We start from the raw sequence: 27,794 nt of genomic DNA, 5'->3' as shown, positions 1-27,794 counted from the left end.
GCGATTCCTGGCTTGGGTCACTGTCTGTGCGGAGTCTGCATGTTCTCCCTGTGTCTACGTGGGTTTCCTCCGGGTGCTCTGGTTTAATCTCACTAGTCACGAAAGACATGCTGTTAAGTCATTTGGACATTCTGAATTCTCCCTCTGTGTACCCAAACAGGCACCAGGATGTGGCGACCAGCGGCTTTTCACAGTAACTTCATTGCAGTGTTAATGTTTTTTTAAAATATGAATTTAGAGTGCCCAACTCATTTTTTCCGATTGAGGGGCAATTTAGCGTGGCCAATCCACCTACCCTGGACATCTTTGGGTTGTGGAGCCAAAACCAAGGCAAACACGGGGAGAATGTGCAAACTCCACACAGACAGTGACCCAAACCTGGGATCCCAGTGCCGTGAGGCAGCAGTGTAACCATAAGACCATAAGACATAGGAGTGGAAGTAAGGCCATTCGGCCCATCGAGTCCACTCCACCATTCAACCATGGTGGTCAGTGGGTGGTTGGCGGGTACCTTGGTGATGCTGGTGAATGGCTATGCCCCTAACTAGGACAATGTGGCATTTGTAAAAAGAATTGTTCCCCCATACATGGATACACATCAACTAATTCTTGGAGGAGATTTCAACTGTTTTCTGGATCTTAAATGAACTGGTCCAAGCCCATTCAACCACTACAAAAACAGGAAAAGGGAATGAAAACGGACAGACCTCCCGGCAGCGACCCAGGCACCGGAAATTACAACAGCAAACCCAGCAAAAGATAAAGAAAAGCTGTTCAATAGCAGATTGTAAAAGGATTATGGGACACAGATTTAAGATTGTGAGCAAGATCTACAGGGGAGATATGAGGAAGAAAATTTACACAGTGTGGTAATGATTTGAACTCAATGCTTACACACAAAGGTCGATAATCTCCAGGTCCTGATCACCAGAAAAGTGCTGTCAGAATTTGATGTGAGGATTGGTTGTGAGTTTCCTGTCTGCGAATCCCTTTCTCAGCCCCTGTGAAAGAAGTTTACAAAGGCATCACTGTCAGTCCAGAAATAAAATTCAGGAAAGATAATCATTTCTCCTGGTTTGAGTTTGCTGTGTGTAAATCCTCCCCGACTAATCCCTTATAAAAGGAGTTTCCAAAATCAATTAGTCAGTTCAGTATAGAAATTCACAATGACCTCTCTTCCTGCTCCCTGGTCCAGGATTACAGCTCATGCCGCCTCGCCCCCCCCCCGGCCCCGCTGCACACTGACCCTCGTCATCAGCAGTCCCCTGATTTGAGGGTCATGCTGACGTAGGGTTGTGAGTTTCTGCCCTGGGTCTTCATGTGGCTGAACAGGGCCACAGAGCTTTGGACACATGGGACAGGATGGACAATGAGACAGCGAAATCTGGAGAGCAGGATTGGCTTCCTTTTCTTTCCATCTCTGCCACCGCTTTGCATCATCAATAAGACATTGGGACTGAAAGACTAATCCAGTTTGACGGACAGGTTGTCTCCATTCTGAACAATGGGGAACAAGCTCCTCCCACTCATTGTGACATTGCCCCGACAAAGATGAGAAACGCGCATGCGCCCTGATGCACATCCAATAAAGATGGCGGCCGTTAACTCGAGCCGAAGATGAGGAGCTGCAGCCCCGCTCCGTACAAACTGGGTCCCGTAAACATTTCAGAGGTTTGCGATTGCAACAGCTTTAAACAACGTTTCCGCCCACCCCCGCGATCTCTCGCTCCCTCCGTATTGTTAAACGCCTCATACCGATTTCCGATCTGAAAGACATCCTTCTACATCGCCATTACCCACACTGCGCATGCTTCAAACACAGCGGGCCCCGCCCCTCATTCACTCCGATTGGTTGGAGGACCAGCCGCTGCCGTTCGGCCCTCCAGTACCGCCCCTCCACTTCCTATTGGTCCGGAGCTGCCGTCAATCACCCGGGCATTGTGAGGCAGATTTCAGGCTGACTCGCTGATTGTTCAATACATTTTTTTTTGGTAAATGTTTTTTATTGGGTTTTTGAACAAAGTATATTTACCGTTATGTACACAGGATAAGAAACATATATTAATATATATATATATACACACACATGTGTAGAAGAGAAGGACACACCCAACATACCAAAGAAAAGAAAATAGTGAATAATTTTTTAAAATACAATAAAAAATAAAATAGAATAACTGGTAGGGTATTGTGCACCAGCTCAACAGCAGCAACTCTGTACACCTGGCAAACTAATTTACAATACACAAGTAAACGACTGTTTGCGGGCGGGGGGGGGGGGGGGGGAGGGGGGCGGTGAGGGGGGAGAGATTGGGGAGGTAAATATACATTCGGCTGCCGGAGAAACAATTACAGTGAGCAATACTCGAATGGGTTTGGTGTTGGTGTTGTCGCTTGCTTCTCCCGGACGGATCTCGCTGCCGTCTTGCGCTCACCTCCGCTTCTGCCGTTGCTCCTGTCTTTCATAGAACATAGAACAGTACAGCACAGAACAGGCCCTTCGGCCCTCAATGTTGTGCCGAGCCATGATCACCCTACTCAAACCCACGTATCCACCCTATACCCGTAACCCAACAACACTCCCCTTAACCTTACTTTCATTAGGACACTACGGGCAATTTAGCATGGCCAATCCACCTAACCCGCACATCTTTGGACTGTGGGAGGATACCGGAACACCCGGAGGAAACCCACGCACACAGGGGGAGGACGTGCAGACTCCACACAGACAGTGACCCAGCCGGGAATCGAACCTGGGACCCTGGAGCTGTGAAGCATTTATGCTAACCACCATGCTACCCTGCTGCCCCCATCTTTATTCTCCTCGTCCCCGACTCCTGGAGATACCATGTTCGTTAATGCATCTCGTGCCTTCCTTCCGGCTCTCATTTCCCTGCCTCTCTCCCACCTCCCTGGATTGTTCAATACATAGAGATACCATCATAGAATTTATAGTGCAGAAGGAGGCCATTCGGCCCATCGTGTCTGCACCGGCTCTTGGAAAGAGCACCCAACTTAAGACCACACCTCCACCCTATCCCTGTAACCTAGCAACCCCATCTAACATAAGGGCAATTTAGCATGGCCACACCTGACCTGCACATCTTTGGACTGTGGGAGGAAACCGGAGCACCAGGAGGAAACCCACGCAGACACGGTGGGAACAGGCAGACTCCGCACAGGCAGTCACACTTTTGTTGGGGCTTCTAGCTGATTTTGGTCTTTTATTTTGACTGGACCACATGCTTGGGGAAAGCAAGAGAGGAAAGAAGGTTTGATAGAAACTAAAATGAGCTGTTGTGAATTTCTACCCTGTTCTTCTAGTGATCATTTTTGTAAACTTCTTTTTCAGGCATTAGAACGGGAGGATTGGCAGCTGGGCAACTCGAACCAAATATAACATCAAGATCTGACAGTCACTCAATTCATTAGCATCTAAATATCAAACTGTCAATGTGATTGTCTGTTCTGACTGTGGGAAGAGATTTCAGACATCAGTGTGATTGGAAACGCCCCGACACACACACACACCTGAGTGAGAGTGTTCCAGTGAACTGACTGTGGAAAGAGCTTGAAACAGTTACACAGCCTGAACAATCATCTTGTTTCCTCTTGTGGGAGAGTCTGGGACCAGAGGCATATTCTCAGAGGTAGGGGTTAAAATTTAGGACAGAGGTGAGGAGACATTTCTTCCATCAGCTGTGAAATCATTCTGTCTCTGGAGTTTACCATAAAACGGCAAAGGTGAAGTTGGCTTTACCCGGATGGGCCGCTTGGTGGCGCAGTGGCTCTTTCACTGAGGGGCCTTAAGTTCGGACACATCCCAGACAGGACTGGTGAGAAATATCTGTCTGGGAAAGGGGAGACAACTGTATAATCGGCGAAGTGGGGCGGTGCCGATGGACCTAAGAGAAAGGAGTTCAGATTAATCTTACTGTCTTCATTTTTCATTCAATATTTATTAAAATTTCAGAGAAAATATTACACAAAAGTTTATTTTGATGTTTACAAAAGGGAACATAACGATTGAGGGTCACAGTGAGAACAGAACACACGCCCTCTGAGCTGCCAAATGTATGTACAACTGTAACAGACACAAGAGAGAACAGGAGCTCAACACAAAGGGAAGGTAACTGTTGTAAATAAGGTACGAGGTAAATTACTTATTTAGACATGACATTGAGAGAAATTACTAGCTACAATTACAATACAGCCAAAATTATCTCGTACATTTTAAACTGAAAAGCAGAAATACTGTCCATGATTGTCTCAGTTACAGATGCAGAATATAAACTGAGAGAATTTTACTGTTAGAGTCACCAAGAGGAGATATTTTATTTCTGTCACACACAGATCATAATAAACAGCTGAGGGGAATCTACAGCGTCCGAACGTCAACCGATCACTTGATCTGTAAAAGAGAGAGAAAATGATGAAACAGATGTTTATGATCTGGGACATTGATGTTAGAGTTTTTAATCAATCAAACATTTAGTGTTTTTAAACGACTTCTGTCAGTTTGATGTGTGAGTGGATTGAATCTTCTCACCTTCACCAGAGTGACTGCAGCGCTGTAGGAAATGCTCAGGACGAACAGGGTGATGAATGTGGAAGCGGTTGTCCAGATGTTCCCGTTATCATCCTCATTTTCTTCAGTCCAGGTGTGGTCTGTGGTGTCTATGAGGATAGAGCCGAATAAATATAATCAGATTTTTTGTTAATACACGTTTTGTTTTTAATATTCTCGTTTCATTTTCTCCCTCTGCTAATTCATTCTTTAATATATTTGTCATTGCATATCTAAAGTTGAGTTCATGACACTCAGAAATCGATCTCTGTAACTTTTTTCTTCCAATTAAGGGGCAAGTTAGCGTGGCCAATCCACCTGGCCTGCACATCTTTGGGTTGTCGGGGTGGGACCCACGGGTCATGGGGAAACTCCACTGTGACACAGACCGAGGAGCGGGATCAACCCTAGGTCCATGGTGGCGTGAAGCAGCAGTGCTAACCACTATGCCGCCATTGCCTGACGTTTGTGTTTGTTCTTTATCTTTTGTGTCTGTGTAGATGCGAAATTTGTGTTTTACTTTAGTCTTCTTTTGTGTATCCTGATGTCTTTATAAGTGCCATTGTGTGTGTTCATGTGTCAATGAGTATTGATCTGTGTATTTGTGTGTCGGTGCCTGAATGAGAACTTTGTTTATCTTCTGTCAATGTGTATATATGAGTGTTTATTGTGTGTGTTTGTGTGTTGAAGACTATGTTTATATATTAATGTCTGTGTTAATATGAGTTTATACTTACCTGCCCAGTAATAAAAGTGTTAATGTGTCTTTATACGTTCAACATGCATGTCAGGGTCTTAATGTTTGTGTCTGGATAAGTGCGTTTGTGTGTGTGTGTGTTTGTTGATGCGTGTATTTCATCATAGAATCATCATCATATAATCCCTACTGTGCCGAATGAGGCTATTCGGCCCATTGGGTCTGCACCGACCCTCCCAAAGAGCACTCTGCCTGGACGCATGCCCCTGCCCTGTCCCCAGAACCTGGTAACCCCACCTAACGTTGTGGGCATTAAGGGGTAATACAGCCTGGCCAATCCACCTAACCTGCACATCTTTGGACTGTGGGAGGAAACCGGAGCAGGCGGCGGAAACGGGAACAGGCACGGCAGAACGTGGAAACTCTACACAGACAATCACCCAAGGATGGAATCGAACCCGGGTTTATGGCGCTGTGAGGCAGCAGTGCTATTTATGCGTTGATGAATGTTTATAACTATCTATTGATGTGTATTGATGCCTCTAGGTGCACTAATGTGTGTTTGTGCTAGAATGTGTATGGGTATGCTAATATGTGTCCATGTGTGACCATAAGTGTGTTAGTGTGGATTATTGTCTCTGGTTGTCTGTCATCGTGTAATTGTGCGATTGTATATGTTGTTGGTTACATTTGTGTTTCATATTCTTCAGTCAGTCTGCTTGTCTCGTTTCATATGTTTGTGTATCTGTGTGGACATGTGGTTGTATGTGTCTGTTTGTGTACATTTGTGTAGCCGCTTGTGTGTGTGGATTTGTGTGTGTATGCGTGGATGTGCACGTGTGTCTGTGTGTGTATAAACATGTGTTTATTTGTGTTTATGTGCATGTTTGTGATTTTTTGCGCACGTTTGCGTGTGTTTTGTGTCAAAATATGTGTGGTTCGTTGTGCCTGGGTGTATGTTTATGCATGTGTTTCTATGTGTGTGTCCATGTGTGTGTTTGTGTCTACGTGTGAGCATGTGTATGTTTGTGGGTCTGTGTGCATGTATGTATAGTGTCTGTGTCTGTTTATCTGTCTGTGTATTTGTATCAGCTGCCTGTAGCTTTGCCAGTTGTGGGTATTATTGGTACCGATGTAGATCATGTTGAACTTTCTGCTCATAAATGTGTTTTGTGTGAGTTGCAAGCTGACATCCGGTGACCGAATGCAAAAATACAAGGAGGTGCCTCAGGAGGGAACAGTGAAAACCCAGGGAGAATTCAATCACCAGTCTGGATTTAGATTATGGGGAATCGGTCTCAGCATACCGATAAGAGGAACAAGGGCGCTAAAGGAATTCTGTTGCATAAATAGATATTTTAAGAACATCTTGATCATGATGGTCTTTTAAACCCTTCAGCCAGTAAGCTAAATGCCATCTTGTTATGTCAGTAACTGAATTCTTAGTCTGGGGGACCGTTTACTTCCAAACTCCCTGCTTGGGGACTGGGAAGATATTGAGTTAATAATCTCCCTCTCTCTGGTCAGCTCAGCAAATTCCCTTTGGGTTCTCCCTGCTGGAGGTGGAGATACAGAGAATTCACTCATCACCTTCCTCCTCTTTTGGTCGGGATAGTGGAGGTAAAGTGGGTTAGTATTGCCCCTTTGCTCTCTTTGTTGGGGACGTGTGGGAACAGTGGATTAAATAATGCTGCTCCACTCATTGTTGGAAGCGGGTGCACAGTGGATTACTCAGGCCCCACCGTCTCTTTGCTGAGGAAGTGAGGGTACAGTGTGTTAACTAATGTCCCTCCCCCTCTCTTTGCTGGGGAAGTGAGGTACAGTGTGTTAACTAATGCCCCTCCGCTCTCTTTGCTGGGGAAATTGAGGTACAGTGTGTTAACTAATGCCCCTCCCCCTCTCTTTGCTGGGGAAGTGGAGGTACACTGTCTTAACTTATGCCCCTACCCCTCTCTTTGCCTGGGAAGTGGGGGTACAGTGCATTAAGTAATGCCCCTTTTCCTCTCTTTGCTGTGGAATTGGGTTACAGTGGATTAACTAATGCCCCTCCCCTCTCTCTATTGGGGAAGTGGGGGTAAAGTGGATTAACTAATGCCCTCCCCCTCCCTCTGTTGAGGAAGTAGGGGTACAGTGGATTAACTAATGCCCCTCCCCCTCTCGCTATTGGGGAAGAGGGGGTAAAGTGCATTAACTAATGCCCCTCCCCCTCTCTCTATTGGGGAAGTGGGGGTACAGTGGATTAACTAATGCCCCTCCCTCTCTCTGTTGAGGAAGTGGGGGTACAGTGGATTGCCTAATGCCCCTCCCCCTCTTTGTTGGTGAAGTCGGGGCACAGTGGATTAACTAATGCCCCTCCCCCTCTCTCTATTGGGGAAGTGGGGGTACAGTGGATTAACTAAAGCCCCTCCCCCTCTCTGTTGGGGAAGTGGGGGTACAGTGGATGAACAATTTCACTTTCCCCTCTCTTTGATGGGGAATTGTTGGTCCATGTTTCTGTGTGACCCTCAATTCAGTTCCCAGTGGGTGTGATACAGCAACTTAAAGCTGACATTAATTTTAAAGGGATGGACAATGAGAGAAGCAGGAACACCGAGATTTAAATGTGGTGTTTATTTGTCTGAAATGGGGAATTGTCCGATTTCTCCTCAGCTGGAGGAAAGTCAATGAAGATATTTTGCTGAATCTTGGAATGAATCAGTTTTACTCTGTCTCTAACCCAGGGTGTATCTGAGCTGGGAGCTCTGGTTGTATCAGACTTGGTGCCGAGACCTGTAGAAATCCGGGTCTCATTGAGCAGATCAGCAAAGTGGAAGCTCCATTAATTAAGCGGCTGTACATTTAAATCACAATTGGAGGAAGAAACCTTTATTATTTTTATTTTAATTCGAAATATAACCAATAGATTATCATTGACATGAGTTAACGGTGTCCATCAGAGCGAGGGAAATGTTCACAAAACTGGGTTTACCGCTGGATTTATCAACCGTTCTGTTGATGATCTTCAAGGGGATGGCTTCATGTCCCACCACACAGGAGTAAGAAGCGCCGCTGGCCCACTCCTCCGCTGCAATGGATAACAGGCTGTACATGAAGAAGGAGCTATTGCCGTTCTCCGCCATCACCTCGGTGTTCTTGTAGTTCCCGGGATTCACCGGCTTGTCATTGACGGTCCACTTGACGAAGATCTCTCGGGGGAAGAAACCTCTCACTAAGCAGCTGAGGGAAACGAATCTCTGAGCGGAGACGTCTTCAGCCGAGGGCAGGAGGACAGAAACGGACGGTTCCCGCGGATTGGGATCTGCAGAAAATGTACAATAAATGTCAATAAAATGGGGAATTCCGGAGACAATGGAACCGCGGGTTAGATGTGAGAGAAATGTGTTTTGTGTTGGATTTTAAAGGTTTCCATTTTCCACTTTGGGATCTGTCCGGTTTCCCAGCTCGGAGCAGAGGTGGACACAATCCTTTTCCCTGAGAATTTACGGATATTGGATTCGAAAGTTTCAGAAAGTGTACAGCAGGGAAACAGGCCATTCGGCCCAACTGTTCTGTGCTGGTGTATCAACTCCACACCAGGCTCCTCCCACCTTACCCCAAGAGGATTGGGAAACTGCCAATGTGACACCCTTATTCAAAAGGGAGGGAGACAAAAACAGGTAACTATCGGCCAGGGACCTCAATAGCTGAGCATTTAGACATACAGAATATAATTAAGCAGAGATAACACGGCTTTGTGAAGGTAAATCATGCTTGACAAATTTATTGCAATTCTTTGAGGTGATAACGAGAAGGCTAGAGAGAGGGGGGCCAGTAGATGTAATATACATGAATTTCAAAACTGTGTTTAATAAGTGTATGTACTCGTGCAATGGCTGCAGATAGAAAACTGGTAGAAAGGCAAGTGGTGAGGACATAAAGTCTACAGAGGGACAGAGACAGCTTAAGTTACTGAGTAAAAACTTGGCAGATGGAACATAATGTTGGAAAATATGAGGTTAGACACTTTGGTAGGAGGAGGAACATAACGGAATATTATTTAGATGGAGAAAGACTGTAGAAAGCTGAAGTAACGGGGGAATTGGGGGTCCTCGTGCAGAAATCACACAAAGCAAGTTCTGCAGGTAATCTGGAGACAAATTGAATGTTGACATTTATTTCAAAGGGAATAGAATATATAAACATGGGGAAGTCCAGCTAAAACTATACAAGGTATTAGTTAGTCCACACCTGATATACTTTGAATAGCTTTGGTGCTCTTATCTAAGGAAGACAGATTGGTTTTGAAGGCAGTCCAGAGAAGGATCACGAGGTTGCCCCGGAGTATGGAGGGATTTTCTTATGATCTGAGGTTAACTAGGTTGGGCTGTACTTATTGGAGTTTAGAAGAATGAAGGCGACCCAATCGATACATGAAAGATTCTCAGGGAGCTTCTTAGGATAGATGCTGAGAGGTTGCTTTCCCTTGTGGGAGCATCTAGGAGCAGAGTGAATGATCGCAAAGTAAGGGTTCACCTATTTACTCCGGAGATTAGAAGGAATTTCCTCTCTCAGAGGGCAGTGAAGCTGTGGAATTATTTAACGCTGGGGGCTGTAGATTCTGGGTTGTTCTGTATGTTCAAGGTTGAGAGAGATAGATTTTAAATCAGTAATGGCGTCAAGGGATATGGGGATAAGGCGGGAAAGAGGAGTTGAAGATTATCACATCAGATCAGTCAGGACCTCATTGAAGGCTGGATCAGAGTTGATGGGCCCTATGGGCTACGTCTGCTCCCAAGTCTTGTGGTCTATGGTCTCGCTCCATCTAAACCCAATATCACTGTTTTTAATTCATTGTTCGTTCATCTGCATATCAATTCCCCCCTTAAACTCTAAATCTCAGAGTATTTAGTTAGTGGAATTACCAATCAGAATAGACCATAAATACACTGAATGCTAAATACTGACTGGTGCTCTGACACTGGAAATAGACACAATGACTCACTTGTTGCTTCAATCTCACCGCTCACCTATTTTTTTGTGGATTGAAATTCTTAAAGGAGTTGGCAGGTCCTGATGGCTCGCCACACAGTCAAACACAGCCCCACTCAGCCAGGCTTGTGTGGAGATGTTTAATTTGCTGACCACGCTCTCAGTATCTGCCCCAGGCTGGTCGGCAATCTCTGATTTCAGCGGCTTCTTCGCTTCACTCCAGGACACGTTGACTCCATAAGGAGCATTCGAAATGACGCAGGTTAAGGTTACAGTCGCCTCCAGCAAGACCTGTTCTATTGGTGGTGGCAGTATTGTTACTGAGGCATCAGTGCAAACGGAAGGATCTGTGAATGAAAAAAGTGGAAATCAACCCAAGTTTGATCTTCAGAATCAGGTGAGAAGGATTCAGCCTGAACTCTAAATGGGAATAAATCAACTTCGAAGCATCAACCTCGAAATAATCAACTTCGAAGCATCAACCTCTAAAGATCGCCTTTAATCTTCGATACGCATTGGAAAACCAGTTTGGTTTCTGAAAACTATTCTCAATGTGAAATACAGTCAGCCCCGATATCATTCTAACGAATCAGTATTGCAGCATTCCCAATACAAATATTCCAGTCCTGATCTCAGGGACGAAGTACTGGAGGCAGATCCATAAATAGGTTGGATGAACTTTCCAACACTTCCCCCGGAGCTGTTATCAGTTAAGGGTTCCACACACCCACTGACTCTCAAATATAATCAGCTGTCTGAGGATAAAGCTGATATCAAGTCCACCAGGGGCTGGTTTAGCACAGGGCTAAATAGCTGGCTTTTAAAGTAGACCAAGAAAGGCCAGCAGCGCGGGTTCAATTCCCATACCAGCCTCCCCGAACAGGCGCCGGAATTTGGCGACGAGGGGCTTTTCACAGTAACTTCATTTGAAGCCTACTTGTGACAATAAGCGATTTTCATTTCATTGATTCACCTCACTCACTAAATTACTTCAAATTATAGGGATACATTTATTTCTATATTCATAAAATCGTGAATGGTCAGCAATCCTAATGCAGCTCTTACATCAGAATGAAACACAAACTACATGGCAACAAACTAGAAGTTATTCTGTGCTTTGTACTAACTTCAGTAAATTCCTGATTTGGATTAACATCAGAGTGCAGGATAATTTATTGTTTCCTCTGTTTGTGTCTCTTACCAGACGCGGTGATGTTGTGAATTTGGGTGACCTCTTCATGAGTGACCTGGCAGGTATAGACCGCTTTGCTGAACCATTCCCCAGCGGAGACTGTCAGCCGACTGCTCGCCGAGAAGTTCCCCTTCACTTCACAGGCGGGAGAGGTGACAATTCCTGAACCCATGGGTTGTCCATTCTTCAGCCACTTCACCGTCATTGACTTTGGATGGAAATCGTTGATTGAACAGACGATGGTTGCAAATTTCTGTCTTGTGATTTCTTCACTGGAACTCACGGTGAGGAAAACATTTGGAGCATAAATTCTGGGACCTTCAAGAAACACAATTAGATATTTCTTGCAGAAGAAATTGATGAAAAAAATGAGTTCATATGCTTTAAAACATGTTTGTGGTCAATAGACACAAAGCTGGATTTTCCAGGGATCAGAAATATGCAGAGTATTAAAATTAGTTATATCCAAGATCCTATACAAGGTAATCATAGGTTTCTGATTTTCACAGTTTCCACAACACTTACATGCCATTCCAATGCTCTTGTCTGAGCCGCTGTGTCGAACCTCACAGCTGATTTTGCTGCATCCCCCCTCTGACTCTGTGATGATTAACTGGCTGCTCAGGGTGTAGGTTCCCTTCTTGTTTCTCACTGACGGGTATTTCTTAACTCCAGTGATGATCGGCTGCCCATCTTTCTTCCAGGTAAGGCTGGTGATTTCTGGGGAGTAGTCCATCGCCAAACAGCCGTAGGTCACGGAGCCGTCGGTGTTGTGTTGCTGACAGGAGGAGACCAGGCTGTAGAGAGTGGGCGGAGACAGTGTCGCTGGGAGAGAATGGCCAATTGAACAAGTTAGACTCTGGGATTGTATTTATTCAGTAACCAAACATTTCAAAATTTGACGAGAACTATGTGTTTATTCCAACATTTTCCTAACAAATGCTACATCCACATTTCAGCTTCTATTAGTTCTATCATTTGAGAACCTCCATCTGTTGACCCCCCTCATTAGAAACTCACATCTTCCTCCGTCTCTATCACCTGGCATAAAACAACATTTTGATGCAATCTGAATGATGTAATTTGCATTGGATTGAACGCGAAAAGCGGAATATTTTCCCCATTATGTCAGCCATCATGTAAAACAAAATGTAATATCCCATAGTCCCGAAGACTGCTCTCTCCGTTTGAGAGCTGACTGGTGGTGATTTAACCTGAGGGTCACCACACCTCAGGCCATCGGCAAGGTTGAGAATGGGGGTCTTCATGAATAACCTCAGCCGGTGCAGCAATTGAACCCGCGCTGCTGGGATTGATCTTCATTACGAACCAGCCGCCCAGCTAACTGAGCTGTGTACGTCACAAACCAGCTACCTGAGCTGTGTACGTCACAATCCAGCTAAACTGTGTACGTCACAATCCAGCGGACTGAGTTGTGTACGTCACAATCCAGCTAACCGAGCTGTGTACGTCACAATCCAGCTAACTGAGCTGTGTACGTCACAATCCAGCTAACTGAGCTGTGTACGTCACAGTCCAGCTAACTGAGCTGTGTACGTCACAATCCTGCTCCCTGATTTGTGTACGTCACAACCCAGCTAACTGAGCTGTGTACGTCACAATCCAGCTAACTGAGCTGTGTACGTCACAATCCAGCTAACTGAGCTGTGTACGTCACAATCCAGCTAACTGCGCTGTGTACGTCACAATTCAGCTAACTGAGCTGTGTACGTCACAATCAACAGCACTTTGTGATAAAGAAGTTGTCCCTTCATTTATATCTTTGCGATTTTGGGAAATTCCCTTTGTTCAAACTGACTGATGCCCCCTCCTCTCTCCACCTCACTACCCCCACTCCCCAAACCAGAGAATAGTGACTTTGCTTGAAAAATACCTTCGGAATGCACATTTATATAATTACAACAAAACTCTAAATTTGAGTAAGAGCAACATTCCCTAATTTTAGGATCATGAACATTAACAGCGGGAGGCGGCCATTCGGTCAGTCGAGCCTCCTCTCCCATTCAATAAGATCCTGGCTGTGCTGATTGTGATGTTAGCTCCACATTCCGCCTGTCACTGAGACCGGGCTGTCTGCAATCCCCCCGCTCCCCGCCCCGCGCTCTCTGTGCGTTCCCCCATCTCTCTGCGGTTCCCTCTGGATCTCTGCACCATTCGCCCGCTCCCGTCACTTTCTTGCAGTTCTCTGCTCTTTTCCACGGATCTCTGCACTTTCCCTCGACTCTGCATTTTTCCCCGGCTCATTGTGCTTTGCCCATGTGCGCTGCACTTTTCCCAGTTCTTTGGGGCTTTTCCCGGTTCCTGGCACTTTCCCTGGGCCCTTTGAGCCTTTCGCCAGCACCGTGCACTTTACCCCGATTCTTACCGCTTATCGCCCACTTCATGGACTTTCTTCCGTCTCTCCTCACTTCACCCGGCTCCCAGCACTTCCCCCGGCTCTTTGCGTCTTCCCCCGGCTCCCTGCACTTCCCCCAGCTCCCAGCACTTCCCCCGGCTCCCAGCACTGTGCTCCTTGCCGCGGCTCTCTGCGCTTTCCCCCGGCTCTCTGCTCCTCCTCCCGGCTCTCTGCGCTTTCCCCCGGCTCTCTGCACCTGCCCCCGGCTCTCTGCACCTTTCACCTGCTCTCTCTGATTCTTTCCAGCTCTCTGCCCTTTTCTCCGGCTCTCTGTGCGTTTCCCCACATCTCTGCCCTTTCTCCCCAACTCTGTCTTTTCGCCGCCTCTTTGCTCTTCTCCCCGCCCTCTCTGGGCTCCGACGCCTTTCCTCCGGCTCTCTGCACTTTCCCCAGGCTCTCCGCACTTTCCCCCGGCTGTCCACACTTTCCTCAGGCTCTCTGCGCCTTTCCTCCGGCTCCCGCCGCTCCCGTGTCATGAGCCACATTCGGGCGCCACTCGTCATCAGTTTCGCTCCAGTTCTCTATTCCTCTCTCGTTGCAGACGCCCCCGTGCCGATTTCCTGAGTATGAGTTACTGTGGGTGAGTTAGTAACTGAGTGAGGGTAGGAGGGTAAGTGCGGGTGAGTGAGTAACCGAGTGAGGGTCGGAGAGTGCGTGCCCGTGAGTGAGTTGGGATAGATGAGTGTTGATGAGTGGCAAATCAGGGTGACTGACTGAGTCAGGGTAAATGGGCGAGTGTGCGTCACCGAGGATGAATCAGTCAAAATGAGTGATGCTGGGTGAGTGAGGTTGTGTAGTGAGTGTGAGTGAAGATGAGTGAGCGAGGGTGGGTGAGAGAGGGTGGGTGTGAGGTGGGGGAGTCAGGGGATTGACTGCCAGTGAGTGAATGGAGTGGGTGAACAAATGAGGCGGAGTCAGTGAGCGTGGGTGCGTGAGGTTGGGTGAGTGAGGGAGGATGAATGAGTCAGGATGAATGAGTCAGGATGATTGAGTGAGGGTGAATGAGGGAGGATAAATGAGTGAGTGTAGGTGAGTGAGGACGTATGAGTGTGGCTAAGTGAGCGAGGCGTGTCATTGATAATTAGTCATGATGTGGAGATGCCGGCGTTGGACTGGGGTGAGCACAGTAAGAAGTCTTACAACACCAGGTTAAAGTCCAACAGGTTTGTTTCAAACACGAGCTTTCGGAGCACGGCTCCTTCTTCAGGTGAATGGAAAGGCTTGTTCCAGAAATGTTTATATAGACACAGTCAGAGATGCCCCGGAATGCGAGCACCTGCAGGCAATCAAATCATCAAAGATGCAGAGAGAGAGGTAACTCCAGGTTAAAGAGGTGTGAATTGTCCCAAGCCAGTTCAGTCGGTAGGCCTCTGCAAGTCCAGGCTTGTTGGTGGGGGCCGAATGTAATGCGACATGAATCCCAGATCCCGGTTGAGTCCGCATTCATGCGTGCGGAACTTAGCTATAAGTTTTTGCTCAGCAATTTTGCGTTGTCGCGTCTCACTTCCCCCGGCTCTTTGCGTCTTCCCCCGGCCTTCAGGAGACGCGACAACGGAAAATTGCTGAGCAAAAACTTATAGCTAAGTTCCGCACGCATGAATGCGGACTCAACCGGGATCTGGGATTCATGTCGCATTACATTCGGCCCCCACCAACAAGCCTGGACTTGCAGAGGCCTACCGACTGAACTGGCTTGGGACAATTCACACCTCTTTAACCTGGAGTTACCTCTCTCTCTGCATCTTTGATGATTTGATTGCCTGCAGGTGCTCGCATTCCGGGGCATCTCTGACTGTGTCTATATAAACATTTCTGGAACAAGCCTTTCCATTCACCTGAAGAAGGAGCCGTGCTCCGAAAGCTCGAGTTTGAAACAAACCTGTTGGACTTTAACCTGGTGTTGTAAGACTTCTTACATTGATAATTAGTGGGAGGGTGAGTGAGGGTGGGTGCGTGATGGTGGTAAAGTGAGTGAGGGGATGGTGTGGGTGGATGAGGGTGTGTGTATGAGTTTGGGTGTGTGAGTGAGGATGAATTAGGGTGCGTGAATGAGAGTGAGAGAGTGAGTGTGGGTGAGTGGGAGTGAGTGTGGGTGAGGGAGTAAATGAGGGCGAGTGATAGTGGGTGACGGTGAGTGGGTGTGTCCGGTGTGTGAGTGAGGAAGTGTGAGTGAAGGCGCGTGAAAGAGGGTGGGTACAAGTCTTTGTAAGTGAGGGTGAATGAGTGAGGCTATGTGAGTGAGGGTGAAATGCGTCAGGGTAGGCGTGTGAGGGAGGACGGGGGAGTGATGATGAGTTAGAGGGTGAGTGAGTGTGGGTGAGTTAGGGTGAGTGATGGTAGTTGAATGAGGATGAGGGAGAATGTGTGAGTGAGTGTGGGTTACTGAATGAGGGTGTGTGAGAATGAGTGAGGGTGGGTGGGAAATGAAGTGAAATGAAAATGAAATGAAAATCGCTTATTGTCACGAGTAGGCTTCAAGTAAGTTACTGTGAAAAGCCCCTAGTCTCCACATTCCAGCGCCTGTTCGGAGAGTGAGGGTGGGTGAGTGAGTGACGATGGGTGAAGGTGGGTGGGTGTTTCAGGATGAATGAGTGAGGGAGGGTGAGTGAATCAGGGTGGGTGAGTGAGGGAGAGTGAGTGAGAGTGTGTGAATGAGAGTGAGTGAGCTAGGTTGGGGGAGTAAGGGTAAGACAATGAGGATGAGTGATGGTGAATGAGGATTGGTGAGTGTGTGGGGGTGCGAGTGAGGGTAGGTGAGTGAGAATGTGTCAGGGAGGGTGGTGGGTGAGTGTGTCAGGGAGGGCGGGTGAGTGAGAGAGTCAGGGAGTGTGGGTGAGTGAGGGTGGGAGATTGAGACTGTGTCAGGGAGAGTGGGTGAGTGTGACTGTGCCAGGGAGGGTGGGTGAGTGTGGGTGGGTGAGTGAGAGTGTGTCAGGGAGGGTCGTTGTCTGAGAGTATCAGGGAGGGTGGGTGAGTGAGAGTGTGTCAGGGAGTGTGGGTGAGTGAGAGTGTGTCAAGGAGGGTCGGGGAGTAAGAGTGTGTTAGGGAGGGTGTGTGAATGAGTGTGTCAGGGAATGTGGGTGAGTGAGAGTGTGTTAGGGAGGGTGGGTGAGTGTGTGTGTGTGTGTCAGGGAGGGTGTGTGAGTGAGAATGTGTCAGGGAGGGTGGGTGAGTGAGAGTGTGTCAGGGAGGGTGGGTGTGTGAGTGTGTGTCAGGGATGGTGGGTGAGGGAGTGTGTCAGGGAGGGTGTGTGAATGAGAGTGTGTCAGGGAGGGTGGGTGTGAGTGTGTCAGGGAGGGTGGGTGAGTGAGAGTGTGTAAGGGAGGGTGGGTGAGTGAGAGAGTCAGGGAGTGTGGGTGAGTGAGGGTGGGAGATTGAGACTGTGTCAGGGAGAGTGGGTGAGTGTGACTGTGCCAGGGAGGGTGGGTGAGTGTGGGTGGGTGTGTGAGAGTGTGTCAGGGAGGGTCGTTGACTGAGAGTATCAGGGAGGGTGGGTGAGTGAGAGTGTGTCAGGGAGTGTGGGTGAGTGAGAGTGTGTCAAGGAGGGTCGGGGAGTAAGAGTGTGTTAGGGAGGGTGTGTGAATGAGTGTGTCAGGGAATGTGGGTGAGTGAGAGTGTGTTAGGGAGGGTGGGTGAGTGAGAGTGTGTCAGAGAGAATGGGTGAGTGTGTGTGTGTCAGGGAGGGTGGGTGGGTGAGAGTGTGTCGGGAGGGTGTGTGTGTCAGGGAGGGTGGGTGAGTGTGTGTGTGTGTCAGGGAGGGTGTGTGAGTGAGAATGTGTCAGGGAGGGTGGGTGAGTGAGAGTGTGTCAGGGAGGGTGGGTGTGTGAGTGTGTGTCAGGGATGGTGGGTGAGGGAGTGTGTCAGGGAGGGTGTGTGAATGAGAGTGTGTCAGGGAGGGTGGGTGTGAGTGTGTCAGGGAGGGTGGGTGAGTGAGAGTATGTAAGGGAGGGTGGGTTAGTGAGAGTGTGTCAGGGAGGGTCGGTGAATGAGTGTGTGTCAGGGAGGGAGGATGAGTGAGTGTGGAACGTGTGAGTACGCTTGGGTGAGTGTTCAAGAGTGAGGGTGGGTGTGACAGTAGATGGGGGGTATGCGAGGGTGTGTAAATGAGGGTGGGAGTGTGAGGATAGTTGAGTGAGGGTAGGTGAGTGAGGTTGAGTGAATGAGGGTGGGTGAGTGAGGATGGATGGAATGGTAGGTGAGTGAGGCTGAGTGAATGAGGGTGGGTGAGTGAGGGTGGATGAGAGGGTAGGTGAGTGAGGGTGGGTGTCAGGGTAGGTGAGTGAGGGTGGGTGTGAGGGTGGGTGAGTGAGGGTGAGTGTGAGGGTAGGTGAGTGAGGGTGGGTGTGAGGGTGGGTGAGTGAAGGTGAGTGTGAGGGTAGGTGAGTGAGGGTGGGTGTGAGGGTGGGTGAGTGAAGGTGAGTGTGAGGGTAGGTGAGTGAGGGTGGGTGTTAGGATGGGGGAGTGAGGGTCAATCAGTGACTGTGAGCATGGTGAATGAGGGTAAGTGAATGAGTGAAGATAGGTGAGTGAGTGAGTGAGTGAGTGACCGTGTGTGAGTGATCATTCCCGGGTGCTCCCAGCCCATTAGGACGATGTTTCCCTGGATGATTTTCCGCTCAGGCTCAGCTTTCTGTTGCCTGTTATCCACAGCCGAGCTGGGGGCTCCTCCATTCGGCTCCCCACCCCCTCCTCTTCCTCTCCATCCATCCTGTCCTTATTCTCCACATTGATCAGCTTTCAGTAACACTGGCTGTGTACAGTCAGACAGCAGTGTAGATCACTGGGCAGCTACTTTAATACTTTCAGTAACACCGGCTGTGTAAAGTCAGACAGCAGTGTAGATCACTGGGCAGCTGCTTTAATGCCGATGTCATTTCATTTTTCACTAAACAATTCAGAACTGGAACAATGAACATTTCTGCAACTTAATGCATTTTCATTTTGCAAATGGGAATTTTTAGTAATATTATTGCAATACTGTGTCAGAGAGAGTGTGTTGTATTTCTTCATTCTTGTGATGTAGACGTCTCTGGCTCGGCCAGCATTTATTTCCCATTCCTTATTGCACTTGACAAGATGGTGGTGAGCTTCCTTCATCAACCACTCAGTCCATCTGGTGTTGTGTCGGGGGCAGTTACAGGATGTTGAACCAGCGAAATTGAAGGAATGGTGTTGAGTGACCTGGGGAAGAACTTACAGTTGGTGTGTCTGCTGTCCTTGTCCACATTGTAATGTCATGGGTTTCGAAGGTATTGTCTAAGGAGTCTTCATGAGCTTCTGCAGTGGATCTTTAGATGGTAGACAAGCTTTGGGGAGACAGGAGTTGAGTTTTACACCGCAGGATTCCTCACCTCTGATCAGTTCTTCTGGCCACAAATTGTACGTGGCTCATCCAGATCACTTTCAGGTCCATGTTAATCCCTCGCATGTTGATGGTGGGGGATTCAATGATGAATGCCAAGAGGTGATCATAAGATCCATTCTTGCTGGGGTGACCATTTCCTTCAAGTGTGTGACGTGATTGTTACTGACCACTTGTTAGCCGAAGCCTGGACATAGCCCCCATCTTGTTTTATTTGCAGATAAACCTCTTCAGTATCTGCACAGTTAATAATGGTGCTGAACAAGCTGCAATCATCAGAGAACAACCCCACTTCTCACTTTATGATTTAAAGAAGGTCATTGGCGAATAAACTGAAAAGACAATGCTCTGAGGAACTTTTGATGTGATGTCCTGGAATTGAGATGATTGACCTCCAGCAGCGGAAACCATCTGCCTTGGTGCTGGTTATGACTCCAACCAGCAGAGATTGTTCTCCTGATTCCCATCGATTCCATTTTTGTTTGGGTTGCTTGACGCCACACTCGTTCAAATGCTGCCTTGATGTCAAATTCAGTCATTTTCACCTGTGTGTCGAAGAGTGTGTGTGCGTGAGAGAGTGTGCGTATGTGGCTGCATATGTATGTGCATACATGCGTGTAAATGTGTGTGTGTTTCTGAGAGAGATAGATCAAGACTGTGTGTATGAGAGAGTGCATGTGTGAGTGTGCAAGAGAGCATGTGTGCAAGAGAGCATGTGTTTGAGAGAGCATGTGTGTGAGAAACTGTGTGTGTGAGAGATCATGTGTGTGAGAGAGCATGTGTGTGAGAGAGCATGTGTGTGAGAGAGAATGTGTGTGAGAGAGCATGTGTGTGAGAGACTGTGTGTGAGAGAGCATGTGTGTGAGAGATCATGTGTGTGAGAGAGCATGTGTGGCAGAACACGTACGTGTGAGAGAGTGTTTGTGTGAGAAAGCGTATGTGTGAGAAAGCCTGTGTTCACCAGCATGCAAGGATGTGTGTGACAGAGCATGAGTGTGAGAGGGTACGTGTGGTGGAGCACGTGAGTGTGAGAGAGTGTGTGTAAGAGAGCATGCATGTGAGAGAGCGTGTGTGCACGAGAGCATGTGTGTGAAAGAATGTGTGAGAAAGCCTGTATACGAGAGAGTGTGAGTGTGAGCTACCGTGTATGTGAGAGACCGAATGTGTGAGATAGAATATGTGTGAGAGAGCATGTGTGCAAAAAGATACGTGTGTGTGAGAAACCATATGTATGAGAGAGAGCGTGTGCCTCAGAGAGCATGTATGTGAGAGAGCATGTATGTGAGAGAGCATGTGTGTGAGAGAGTGTGTGTGGAAGAGAGCCTGTGTGTGTGAGAGAATGTGTGCAAGAGTGTGTGTGTGAACACATGTGTGTCAGAGAGTGTGTGCAAGAGAGAGGTTCTGTGAGAGAGGGTATGTGTGAAAGAGCATGTGTGCAAGAGACCAGGTGTGCAAGTGAGCCTGTGTGTGAGAGAGTGTGAGAACGAGAGAGTGTGTGTGCGAGAACATGAGTGCAAGAGAGCGCATGTGTGAGAGAGTGTGTGGGTGAGAAAGCATGTGTGAGAGGGAGCATGTGTGTGAGTCTGGGAGAGAGCATGTGTGCGAGCTTGTGTGCGAAAAAGCATGTGTGCAAAAGAGCGCGTATGTGAGAGAGCATGGTATGCAAGAGACTGTGTATGAGAGCACGGGTGTGTGGGAGAGCGTGTGTATGAGAGAGCATGTGTATGAGAGAGCATGTGTATGAGAGAGAGTGCGTGTGAGGGTGCGTGTGTGCAAGAGATAATTTATGCGAGAGAGAGTGTGTGTGAGAGAGAGCCTGTGAGAGAGGGAGATTGAGTGTATGAAAGAGAGTAATAACGTGCCTCTGTGTGTGTTTGTGAGAGAGTGTGAGACATATATGCTATTTTTGGGAGTGAGACTGTGATAGTGCATGTGAAACAGTGTGCAGGTGTGTTTGGGAGATTGCATGTGAGAAAGAATGAGAGTGTCTGAGAGCGAATGTATTTGAGAGAGAATGAGTGTGTGGAAGAGAAATAGAGAGGGAGATGAAATGAAAAAATGAAAATCGCTTATTGTCACGAGTAGGCTTCAATGAAGTTACTGTGAAAAGCCCCTAGTCGCCACATTCCGGCGCGGCTGGTACAGGAATTGAACCGTGCTGCTGGCCTGCTTGGTCTGCTTGAAAAGCCAGCTATTGAGCTCAGTGAGCTAAACCAGCCCCTGTGGTGTCGATTGTGAGAGCCCCTGTGATAATGTGCCTGTTGTGAGAGAGAGTGGGTGACAGAGTGTTTGTGTGTCAGAGATAGTTGGAGAGAGAGAACGATAGCGAGGGCATGGAAGAGAATGGGCGTGTGAGGCTGTGTGTGTGTATGTGTGAGAGACAGAGGGCGGGATTTTCCATAAACTGACATCGAAATTGGGAAATGTGATTTGGCGGAGAATAGCTTCCGATACCAAAGTCAGGACAGGCCCAGATTTGATGCCAATCACGATTCTCCATTACCTCAAAAACGGCGTCAATGCGTTTGACTCCACACATACAGTGGGCACCATTTGCATAATCATTAACGGGCCCAAGCTGGTATCGCCAGGGTCATTGCGATTCTCCACCTCCGATTAGCTGCGTTCCCAATGGCGTGGTTCACTTGTGCTTTTAAAAATCGTGAATCTGGCGTGGTGGCTGCTGAGGAAGGGAGAGGGGGTATGGAAGGTGTCCAACATCGCCTTAGTTTGCAGACAGTTGTGCCGCTGGCTAGGGGGCTTCTGCCAGGGCCGTGGGTAATAGCGGGACTGACCAGGAGGTGGGCTGTGTGGGGGAGGGGGGTGGACAAACATAGTATACCATTGACGCCGCCGGCAAAGCAGCCATGCAACTGCGCACACCACTAACAGCCCACTTTGAACCTGGTGCCCTCTGGCCCCAGCCGACTGGTTGTATGGGTGCACTCCAGCATAACCAGTACCATCTTGTTGGCTGGGATATGTGTGTGTGGGGACTGTAATGTGTATGTGTGGCTGCAGCTTGTCAGCCTGCAGAGTGTCGATCACGGACCCGGCGTGTCCTGCACCATTTTTCAGTGGAATCGAGTGTGTTCCACGCGGTACGGGTGCTAGCCCCTCAACGGCAGCAGAATCGGTCCAGGTGTGGCGCCGGTTTTACTGTCGTAAAAGTCCACAGATTCTCCACGGATTCTCCATCAGCACTTTATGTAGTTTAATGTTCATCACAGAGATCAGTGTTTGAAATAAAGATAGAAACCAGGAAACATTCACATCGAAAACTGATTACCTGAATCGACGCGACACACTGCATCGACCCGAGTAAGGAAATGCATTGTAACTAAATTCATTTTCGGTACAATTAAACATTCTCCAAAAGCTTTGATATTGCGCGCCAGTGTGTCAATTGCAGGAGGTCGCTTATGTTGAATTAGTTAGTACTAATATTGCATTGCTAGTTATTGGTAATGTCTATTCGTTGCCTTGTTAACTGATCTGTACCATAATATAAATAATACAAAAATGTTTTTCTATAATTCGAAACCTGCTCCAGCTTGAAACTTTGTTAAATAATTTAGGTTTAATTAAATCTTTGGCAAAGTTAAACAATAAACTTAAAATAGCCGGATGGAAACATTCAGACACGTAGAATATATCATCTGTGTGTCAAAGCGGTTCTCCCGAGTTGATAAACTGTCATGATTTGAAACTATATATATTTACACATGTAAAGATCCTGGCAGTTTGTGATGAATAAAAGTGCTTCCTAGATTTAAGAACTCAGGCAATCCCTGTAATTTAATTATTAAAAATATTGTTAAAAAAAGGAGATCCAATTTAATCAGTGTGAAACATTGTGAAAACACTTCATTCAGATCCAATACAGCACGGCAACATAATGAACAAACTAAGGAGAAAAGTTCTTGCTTAATTTAATAATTGTTGGGTTACGGGTATAGGGTGGATACGTGGGTTGAGTAGGGTGATCATGGCTCGGCACAACATGAAGGGCCTGTTCTGTTCTATGTTCTATGTAACCATCAGTTAACATTTTAAAAATACCCTAATATATCTGTAATTCGTTTCTTTATTTCCGAAACCTGTCGATTTGTTCACTCCAATCGTGTTCCAAAGAGATTCAAACACGTAGACTGTTTGCATTGAACCAGAAAACCTGTAACCGCTCAGTGTCACCGAGTTTAAACAATACAGAAACAATACAGAAACGCCAAACCGCTTCACAAATTGTACTTATTCAAAGTCACCCAGACACACAAGCCTCTCAGCAAGACAACAACAAAACACATCACTGAGGGACTGAAACCCATTTCCGAGAATTCTACACTTAACAGAATCAAACTTAACATTTCAAAAACATCTCAATATCAAATGCAGCAAACCAGCTCGACCCACGAGAGCAAACATTGCAGAAAAGCCAGGCTGTTATTGCAGAAATAACTTACATTCGAAAGGGTGCCTTGAACCATGGCTACGTTTAATCTACAATCATGCCTGTTTTCTGCCTCTAATCATGTGTCAAGTAGGTCCAAACGCGTATATTGTTTTCATTCAATTACAAAACATGTAACCAGTCGGTGTCACCGAGTTTAAACAATGCGGAAACGCCAAACCGTTTCACGCATTTTCCTTATTCAATGTCACCCAGATACAAGAAAAATACGACATCACATCACCGAGGGACTGAAACTCGCTTCATGGAGAAGCAGCTCAATTCAAAAAATAGTTTCAAAAGAACCAAACATAACATTTAAAGAAAATATCAATCTAGAAGCCACCAAATCCGCTTGTCATCAAATGAATGAATAATTAAACAGAAATATGGAAGAATATCCTCAGCATTGTGAATAAGCTGAACATGATCAATAAATTGACGCAGAAACTTTAGAGTTTTTTGTTAATATTGGGTTCGAGTTCTAACACTTGGTGGTAAAACTTGCAACCACCAAATGTCACCGAGACTTTTTTTTAAATTTAGTGCCCAATAATTTTTTTCCAATTAAGGGGCAATTTAGCATGGCCAATTCACCTAACCTGCACAGTCGAACCCAATATTAACAATGCAGAAACAATACAGAAACGCCAAACCGCTTCACAAATTGTACTTATTCAAAGTCACCCAGACACACAGTCGCCGACATTAAACATTGCAGAAACGCCAAACTGTTTAACAGACGTTTGATATTTAAAGTAACCCAGCCACACAGTATCCTCAGGAAATAAACACCAAATCACAATAACCAGGGACTAAATCCCTCAGCGGCACCTTTGTGTCAAGAGGCAGAGTAATTCTCGAACCCTTTTCAGCAGAATCACGTGAAACATTACAACAAAATGTCAATACAGAATCCAGCAAACACGCAATTCAGTGAACGAATGAATTGTTAAAATAGATCAAAATAGAAAACAACGACTGAAATAAAACAGCATGAAATAATTGTACGGTTCTTACCTGCAGTCACCGTCACCATGGTGCCTTGTCCCCAGTAGTCTAAGTAGTCACAGTGTCACATTCCCTGGGCAGCTCCATACATTAACCGCACCTGCACAAAATAGACAGAAATCCACCACTGTTTTAAATATTCACAAACCAACGGCAAAGTAAAGTCACAATGAATTTTCATTAATTTATAATTGTATTTGTGGATTTCGCTTGCTGCTCAGAAATGACCCTAATGTTTATATTTCAGAGTAACACATGGGCATGTTACTGAAAACGCGAACGGATTTCGTGAATAATTATCAGTGTTCCCAAATTATTTCTCGTTATTTGGGCAGTGATGAACATAATTAATACTTCACTGTGAATAAAGTTGGATTGTAAAAGCGAGCACTGAGCCAGCCTCAGTTAATTAGTGCTGAGGGGCTTTTTGTATTGACAGTAACTGCTGTGCCCCAGTTATCACAGTGAGACACAGCGTGTCAAATACTGCGGCAGACTGTTAACTGTAAAATACAGAGATTTAATTTCACTGCTCTCCCAAAAAACTAACTCTGTCTCTTCCAAGAGCGAATGGGTGAGCTATTTCAGCGTGTCCTGGTCATTACATTTATAAAGAGGATCGGAACACGTTTAAACCCTCTGTGCACATTTAGCGTGTCGGTCAACAGAGATAAAGTGGAAGATTTTTATACCTTTTTATAAACTAATATTGTGTTTTATTTAAGCCTCATTTAAGTTGGCAATCCTGCTGTGACGCTGATCACCAATTTGAACAAACTCTTTCACTGAGGTTTTTGTATGAGGATGTCGCTGTGCACAGCACTGTGACCCACTGTAGTCACAGTGACAGACAGCCGCACAAATACTGCACTCACTCTCTGTTCAGTCCTGCCGCTCAATGTTCACTTCAAATACAAGTTTACTTCTGATTTAATTTACAATTTATACAGCAGTTTATCAAACCCAATGTACAGAGACTTTCTCCAAGTATCAGAAATAATAAAACGATGATTATATCCAGGTCTGTCATTGCTGAAATAAACAGACAAAAGCTCATCCTATTAGATCGATTGGTTTGTTAGGTTTTACTGTTTAATTTTCTCTGTGTTAGTTATGTAAGAAGCAGCTTGTGTTTTGACTCTGATCACTGACATTAATATTACATTTGAATCAAGTACTGACCTTCAGGTTAAGTTGCAAGTTGCTGAATTCCCTCTCGAGCTGTTCTTGTGCGGGTCCAGCCCTGGTTCCTCTCGCTGTGGTATCCAGCACAGTAATAGATGGCGGTGTCTTCGGTCTTCAGGTTCGTCATGGCCAAAGAGAAGATGTTGTTTGAAGTGTCTTTGGACGGAGTAAATCGATTCTGAATTCCTGGGGCGTAGTAGTTGCTGGATGAACTATAATACTGAAGCAGCCACTCCAGCCCCTGTCCGGGAACCTGTCGGACCCACTGCATGTAAGCGGTGCTGAGATCGAAGCCGCTGGTTTTACAGGTCAGTGTCAGGGAGCCTCCGGGACGCCCTGTCGCTGTCTCTGGCTGAGTCAACACAACATCCGACTGGACACCTGTAAAAATATATCAAAAAGCCCGAGGATTAATGCTGGTGAAATGATTGGTGACTCTGGAACATTCCAGAGAGAGACTAACACTGAGACAGTAACAGTGAGAGACTTGGACAATAAAAACTACTCACGGGATAAGAAAGTCAGCAACAGACTGAGAGAAATGGCCCACCTCATCCTTCTGGTCATTTGGGGGAAATGGTTGTGTCAGGAACTCAGTGAACAAACCAGCTCCCGGACTGTTGGATTCGGGTCCCAGTGAGCGGCATTTAAATACCCGGCAGAAGGGGGCGGCTTTCCAGGCGCCGCCTGTTGATTCCCTGGTGGAGGCGGCGACTGGATCCACGTCCCACCTTCCACACCCACAACAGAATGGACTCAGATATTTCAATAGGTTATTATTTGAAAAACGATATTTGATCGGTATCGGTTTATTTGTTTGGCTGGAAGGATTAATTGTAATGTCTATCCTCATCTGAATGGAAAATGATATTTGAACATCTCTAAGTAAAATCGAATTCCATTATATATTAAGTCTCTTTATTTCTGCACTCCAATATAAAGGGATGAACACAGACAGATTAAATTACACTATCAGGGAATAAATCGTCTGTCACTCAGATATGCAACACTCCGGGACTCTATCCCATTCCAACAATAAAGTATAATTCATCAGACGAAATGTAACTAAATGAGGGAATGAATTACGTGATTACATTTGCAGTGCGGATGGCCATCACTGTACAATGTGGGTCTGTCGACAAGAAGAAACTCCTCACATTACACAATGTCTCTCTTCACATTTCTGGAACTGTCCCTGAGCCTCAGACAGTCCTGTGAACATTAGCGGTAAAAGAAGCCGCTTGCCTGATAATTCAGCAGTGAGTTGACAGATAAACATAAAATTCACACCAGCTTTTGACAGATAAGTTAATGAATCGGAACGGACGCGGCGATCAGCAAAGTTATCCTTTCGCATCCAAATCATTGCCGCTAATTTTACTGACCACCGGCTGTCTAACATTCACTGGTGTTGGGAACACAGGATATCAGGACTTTGCAGCATATTACACAATATCACAGGAATAAATGTTTTATCTTCCACTGAAGCAGGTCATGAACTGGTCATTTCTCCATTCATTGGCAGCAATAAGAGGGACTGTTAAATAATGGAAATCAGCACAAATTAAACTGTACAGAACACGGTGTTAATCGGGTATAAGAGACGCCTCCGTTTAACGGAGATCAACAACTCGGAGAATATTCCAGGAATCCCCCCCAGTTCAATGTAGTTTATTTACTTTTATTTCATTTTATTTTATTTTTTGGAATTGGAGTCATCTTATTGAACTTGTAGATTGTGTCCATCAACACCAATCACTCTCTCACTTCATTCGGTTCTCAACAAACGGACTTTAATAACTAGAGTGATCTTTACTCAGAACTAATATAAATTAAATAGCATCTGGTCAGGTTACTATTTTCCGATCATGTTTAATCTCATAGTGAACAAAACATTCAGTGAATATATTTATTTGCATGGATCACCATTTAAAACGTTCACTTCA

At 46.3% G+C, this 27,794-nt stretch overlaps 1 gene segment (V, D, J or C); it reads right to left on the bottom strand.

Annotated features, from left to right (window-relative positions):
• Positions 1-8,113: 8,113 nt before the first annotated feature.
• On the bottom strand, positions 8,114-26,590 carry LOC119959665. The segment is given in 7 exon segments: positions 8,114-8,562; positions 10,271-10,579; positions 11,434-11,742; positions 11,950-12,249; positions 24,673-24,719; positions 25,920-26,229; positions 26,358-26,590. Coding segments are annotated over 7 exon segments (1,725 nt in total).
• Between the last annotated feature and the right edge of the window lie 1,204 nt (positions 26,591-27,794).

This window comes from Scyliorhinus canicula, unplaced genomic scaffold (assembly GCF_902713615.1).
Source record: "Scyliorhinus canicula unplaced genomic scaffold, sScyCan1.1, whole genome shotgun sequence".
Taxonomy (NCBI): Eukaryota; Metazoa; Chordata; class Chondrichthyes; order Carcharhiniformes; family Scyliorhinidae; genus Scyliorhinus; species Scyliorhinus canicula.
The sequence above is the reverse complement of the archived record's forward strand: the minus strand, read 5'-3'. Positions and strand labels throughout refer to the sequence as shown.